The sequence below is a fragment of the Arvicanthis niloticus genome, chromosome 30, assembly GCF_011762505.2.
Source record: "Arvicanthis niloticus isolate mArvNil1 chromosome 30, mArvNil1.pat.X, whole genome shotgun sequence".
NCBI classification, from domain to species: domain Eukaryota; kingdom Metazoa; phylum Chordata; class Mammalia; order Rodentia; family Muridae; genus Arvicanthis; species Arvicanthis niloticus.
In genome coordinates this window covers 5,039,480-5,046,185 of record NC_133438.1, presented here as the reverse complement: position 1 = coordinate 5,046,185, position 6,706 = coordinate 5,039,480, and the positions used below count along the sequence as shown (strand labels likewise).

The following is a 6,706-nucleotide window of genomic DNA, read 5'->3' as shown; positions in this document are numbered from 1 at the left end:
CCTCTCTAGTCTCACCTCCCCCACCTATTTTATGTGAGTTCTGGGGATTTAACTCAAGTCCTTATGCCTGGCAAGCATATAATCCATTGAGGTATCTCTCTCCAGCCCCCAGAGTACATATAATTTAACTTAAAAATTAGCATTTTAATAACTACATATATCTACCCTTAGTGCATATTCAATGTGTGATGATTTGTGATGTTAAATGTTGAGACAGCATATATACACATTTCTCTGTTTTACTATTGATATATAGGTCTCATTTCCCAGTCATTTAGAAAATCAATCACCCTGCTTAGGTATATGTTAATTTATTTATTCCACAACACCACACACCAATATTGGAGCAACTAAAAAGAAAACCATTCAAAGTAAAAGTTCACAATATATGAATGGGAACAGAAATTTAAACATAAATTCCAAAGGAAACAACCATGATAATACTTTATATTAAAAATGCCATTTCCTGTAACTAGTTAGAATTCATGAGGCCCTCTATGTATTTCTGTAATGCTTTTGTACTTTATGTGCACCAAACTCAAAAATTCTTAGCCATGGTTATGACTTCCATAGCAGCTTTCATATTCAAAGGTTATTTCCCTTATGCGGGGTTAACTGGAAGTCCAAAAATGGCTGGATTCATCACAGGACAGATACTGAGGACTTGTTCTTCATCATCTGGATGGGTATTTGCTGGCGAAAAGAATGGGCGAAATGGATCCGTGTCAGGAATGTCAAGGAATGTATAGATATGGGAGCCATCGCCAAGGTCCCAGAAAGAAACACTCTTCTCTAGCAGGTCAAGGAAAATACCCACTCTATGCAGCCGAGGGTTCACAATTAGCGGAGTTAAGGGATCAGTGCTGGCAGCATAGACCTCACTATCTCTCACACCCACGGTCCAGTAGCCATTTTTTTCTGACAAATAAGTAGCCTCCTTTCGATTAATGGTCTCTTTGCAAATGCCTATATCCCATTCTTTGCTGGTTCCCACCACTACCTCCCAGTAATGGCAGCCTGAAGTGAACCGGGAAGAGCCCAGGACGCAAGGAGAGGTTTGGAATCTTTCTGCACATCTCTTTCGCTTTTGCTTCTTAGGTGTATAGTAGACACTCATCAGGTCATCAGAGATAATGAGGTGGTTTTGGGCTGTGTCCACATCCAAGGTCATGTTCACTGTGTGAAGAAAATCCAATAGTTCAGCAAAGATAAGAAGCCAACATATTTACTGTTAAGGCTATTTATACCTCACTTTTATTTAATTCTACTCTTTTTTTAAAGTTACACTTTGTGGAAAATCTCAAGACCTTCCTAGTTCAGTAACATTTTATATAGAATAAAAGTGGTTGCCAAAAAATTGTTTCTCCAAACCACAGTAGAAAATTTCAACACCGTTGAGTATTTGTCATATGTGATGCTTAAGTTAATATCTGAAGGGCAGAGAAGATAACAGTACTTATTGTAGAGTAGCAAAATATTATTTTTTTTTGCAGTCACCTATTTTATCTCGTTGACCAGGTAATTGGATTCTTTAAAAAGTGATTTACATTGTTTATACATGTGTGTGTATATCACAATTATGTATATGGGGATCAGAAGACAGCTGGAAGGTTGATTCTCTCTTTCTACCATGTCCCGGGGAATCAAATTTGGGTTGTCAGGCTTGATACAAGACCTATTGACTGAGATACCTTGCCAGTCCTGGGAGTTGCATTCTAAGACATATTTATTTATTTATTCATTTATTTATTATTTATTTATTTTTTCTATTGGATATTTTATTTACATTTCTGTTGCGGTAAATTTTATATTAAAAAATTATCTGGTCTGGAGCCCTCAATTCACTGTTTCTACCTGAAAACTACCTCACAGGCAGTTGTGTTCTAGGATCAGCAGTCCCTCATTACAATTCGTTACTATAACCTATTTATCTGTTTGGCTCTCTTGACTCAGAGCAGCCTGCAATTTACTCCTCGCAACCTTAAAACCTTTTACATCTATTTATCTGTGTCTATTCACTTTTTTTTAATTTAATTTTTTTAATTTTTTAATTTAAATGACCTACTGGTCTGGCTACAATAACTTTTGTTTCACTGTTGAATTTTCGGAAGACCCTTCTTGGGCAGGAGTTTTACCGCAACACATTTCAGATGTTATCCCCTTTCTCCATTTCTCCCCCATCCAGGAACCCCCTATCCCATCCCCCCTCCTCCTGCTTCTATGAGGATGTGCCTCCACCCACCCACCCACCCACTCCCACCTCCCCGCCCTTGAATTCCCCCACACTAGGGCATCCAGCCTTCACAGGACCAAGGATCTCCACTCCTTCCTATGCCCAACAATGCCATTCTCCCATACATATACAGCTGGAGCCATGGGTCCCTCCCTATGTGCTCCCAGGCTGGTGGTTTAGACCCTGGGAGCTCTGATTGGTTGGTATTGTTGCTCTCCTCATGGGTCTGAAAATCCTTTCAGCTTCTTCAGTCTTCTCTCTAACTCCTCCATTGGGAACCCCATGGTCAGTTCAATGGTTAGCTGTGAGCATCTGCCTGTATATGTCAGGCTCTGGCAGATCTCTAAGGAGACAGCTATATCAGGCTCCTGTCAGCATGCACTTCCTGACATCCACATCAGCGTCTGCCTGAGTTGCGTTCTAAGACATGTTTATTTTTTAATACAGTTATAAAAAATAAAGTTGACTGGCACTTGAATTCAAGTGTCAGAACTCATACAGAAATGTTAGGTGTGGTGCTGAGTACACACTTGTAATCTAAGTGTTAGATAGATGGAGACAGGTAGATGTCTGTGCTTGCTGGCCAATTAACCAAGCCTAGCCAACCCCACAACCCCCCAACCCCCGCGCAAAAAAAAAAAACAAACAAAAAACAAAAAAACAAAAAACCCCAAAAAACCCACAGGGTGCATGGCAGCTAAGGAGTGCCAGCTGAGGTTGCCCTCTGGCCTCCACATGCATATTAACACATACAAACATACACATAGAAAACAAAGAGTTATTGCTTGGAGTCCTGAGTAGGGGCAGGTTACTTTTGGAGAAGTCAGGATACAGGAAAGAATTCCCACGCTCATGGATACGTATGGTGGAAGCTGGCTTGGAACTCATTATATAGTTCGGGGTAGCTGTGAATACACAGAGGTCCATCTGGTTCTGCCTCCAAAGTGCTGGGATTAAAAATATACATTTGGTGTATATGTTGGGTTCCTGGCAACAGATCAGATCGGAAATTGCATGGTGTCATGGTTTAAATCTTGAGTGTGTCCTCTAAGGAAACACATGGGTTCAGAGGGTCAGATAAACTTGGAAAGGAATAACTTGGTGGCCTTCAAAGTAGTCCTTAAATACCAGGACCTAGGAGAAGTACTGCTTGTCCCAACGAAGTGAGAGCGGAGCCAACATAAACCTCAGACCCTTTGACTAAAATCCAGTGTTCCACCTGGCTCTTGTCCTAGTTTTCATTATCTGCCAACTTGACATAATTGATGTAGGCTGGCCTCTATGTGGGCAGATGGTCCTGGGGTATATGAGGGAGCTGGTTAAACATGAGAAAGATCACTGTGCCAGAAAACACGTTAGCAAGCAGTGTTCTTCCTCCTCGATTTCTTTCCTTGACTTCTGTCAATGATGGGACTGTGACCTGGAAGTGTAAGCCAAACAAAGCCCTTCCTTCCCTAAGTTGCTTCTGGTTAGTGTTTTAACATAGCAGTAGACTGTTATGTTACTAGGAGAGCTTCCTAATTTACTTGGCTCAGTGGGGGAAACTGTACTGTTCACTAATTGGAGAAGGAGTTATTGAAAACAAAGAATATTCTGCAATGCATTTCAGTATCATAAATATAAGTTTGTATGGAGCAAGAACTAAATAATTGGGCAGGGATGTTGCCATATGTCTTTAATTCCAGCACTCAGAGGCAGAAGTGGGTAGATTTATTTGAGTTCCTGGGCAGCTAGGCCTACACTGTGAGACCCTGTCTCAACAACAAACCAAAACAAAGTTAATGACAGAAAGATAAGTTCCTTTCTTGCCCCCATAGCTGGTATTTTAGATGGAGCTAGGCAAAAAGGCACACCCATTGTATCAACACTTCATGCAGCTGCCAAGAACAAAGAGAATGAGAAAGGACTGTGGACATTCCAATAAGCCTGGGGTTCAGGACTCCTGTAAGTCTAGACTGGCCTTTTGACCTTAGCTCATTTTATATACCACTCATTTATCATTCATTTTATCAATTCATTCATATATCAATTCATTTTAGTTGCATACCTTTCTCTTAAGACATAACAGCAGTGTAGAATGAATGTGATATAGGAGACGGTGAGATGGCTCAGTAGGTAAAGGCCCTTTCCTTGAAAGCCTGGGTTTGATTCCCAGAACATACATACATACATACACACATAAAGATGGAAGGAGAGAACAGATGTCACAAAGTTATTCTCTTGAGTCCTCTGACCTCTACATGACCTTGAACGAACACACGCGCGCGCGCACACACACACACACACACACACACACACACACACACACACAACCAGACATTATTTTCTGCAGTACTGAAGTAGAAAGCACATGGTGTAGTCATTAGGTCCTGAGTCTGTCTGTAACTAGACCTAACTCTGTATGATCATCAGATGACTTCCACCACTCTACCTGGGGGCCCTGAGCATCTGGATGATTTAATTCATTACAGTGGTTGCCTATGCTCGCTGTATATCAGAATCACCTGGGAACTTTTGAGCACTTCAGATCCTGGGTCTCACTGTCAGACACAGGCCATATTCACCAGTGCTAACCAGCATGTGCACTGTGAATCAACAGTATCAGCCCTGCCTGGATTGTGTCGGGAAAACCTTGCACTACAGAATCAAAACCTGCCTCAAAGCAGGCTGTCAGGCAATTGCAACATTATCAAATTCGAAAAGTTATTTCCTGGGGTCATCAAAATAAAGTCAACGTGGATCCACAGTTTAGATTTTCTCATAAATATATCAAAAGCAATATGAGGGCTAGCTACATGGCTTAGTGAGTAAAAGCTTGCTCTGTAAGCTGCATGATCTGAGTTCGAGCCCACAGACCTTCAAGGAGGAATGAGAGAATTGACCCTTGCGAGTTGTCCTCTAACCTCCACATGCATATGCTGTGGCATGTGTGCACTCACACACACGAAAAACAAATGTAATTTAAAAAATTAAAAAAAAACAATATAAACAATTAGTGTTATGACAGTATATTTTACTTAAGATTATTCAAAGTATTATACTTTAATAATATAATATGTATTATATAATTATGTTATTTATAATTTATTTGTAATTATTATGTATACTATATAATATAATCAATCATTTTATATAATAACATATTATTATTTCAAGTGTTCAGTAGCTACCGGTAGCTACCATACTGGATAGTAGAGGACTCCGGCATGACCTAAATATTGTATGCCCTTAAAATTTTCAAGGAGGATGGGGCTGGAGAGATAGCTCAGTGGTAAGAACCACTTGCTGCTGTTGTGGAGGACCCAGATTTAGTTCTGACCACTCACACGGCAGCTCACAACCACCTGTAACTCCAGTTCCAGGGGATCCGACCCAGGTGTGCATGTGGTGAACACACAAACATATGTACATGCAGGCAAACGCTTATACACACAAAATAAACAAATAAAAACGCTCAAGGTTGGTGTAGTGTGATGGTGTATACCTAATCTCAGCACTGGGGAGGCAGTTTTCCCAGATATTCCTAATCTACACTTGGGGAATTGAGAGCCGCTGTGCTTTGGGAAGAATGGAATGTTGGGTTCCTGATTTTAGCTAATGTTCAGAATTTAACAGGGAGATGTTGGAAAGTTGGTTTCTCCAGAGCAGCTTATGGATTTGGAGATGTCTGAAGACTTCTTACCTTGAAATATCTTTATAGCTGGGTTCATTCTCAGAATAAAATTCAGTGCTGGTTCTAGTTTTTTGATATTGGTAACCACGATCTCTAACTGTTGAGCATGTGTGATGTCTTCTTTTAGCATGACATCAGAGCAAATGGGGCACAGTACACCATCCCCTTCAGGACTTTTCTCTAGTGAGTCAAGGCATCGGTGGCAGCAGGTGTATCCACAGGTCAAGTACACAGGTTTTTCCAGATAGCGAAAGCAGACAGAACAGGTAGTATTCTCTTTAAAGAGATGAGCCATGCTCAGTGCCTGAGGGGAAAAACATACACGACACTGGAATTGTCTTGAGCTGAATGACTGTTAGATCTTGGGAAATTGTCATCTTTGCATGAGATTACACAGGACTATCACAGTCATTAGTAACAGGTTATAAAAACAAGAACAAAACACTGATCTGACTTATAACCTTGAACTTCTGATAATTGAAAAGCTAGCTGAACAGATACGATTCTTCCCTGACCTTTCAGTTGAGGGGGTGAGAGGGTCTTTACCTCGATTGTGGCAGTCATTAACCCACGTGGGACTGTGGAGTACCTGAAAAGGGGTGTATCTGTCTTTATTTAATATCTTAATATTTATTTTTGTGTGTGTATGTGTGGGGAGGTGTGTGGGCCATGGTGCATGTATGGTGGTCAAATGACAGCTTCTAGAGTCAGCTCTCTCTCTCTCCCATGTGGGGCCTGGAGATTGAACTCAGGTTGTTAGACTCGGTGGCAAGCGCCTTTACTCACTGAACCATCTCACT

General features: G+C 40.9%; 1 protein-coding gene across 1 annotated transcript; it reads right to left on the bottom strand.

Moving 5' to 3' along the window:
• Window positions 1-339: 339 nt before the first annotated feature.
• LOC143440654 (ret finger protein-like 4A) lies at window positions 340-6,313 on the bottom strand. The gene is made up of 2 exons (XM_076927441.1): window positions 5,916-6,313; window positions 340-1,176 (listed from the first exon to the last, which is right to left on the bottom strand). The coding sequence occupies exons 1-2, from the start codon at window positions 6,199-6,201 to the stop codon at window positions 602-604; spliced, it is 861 nt and encodes a 286-aa protein (XP_076783556.1). The 5' UTR covers window positions 6,202-6,313; the 3' UTR covers window positions 340-601.
• Between the last annotated feature and the right edge of the window lie 393 nt (window positions 6,314-6,706).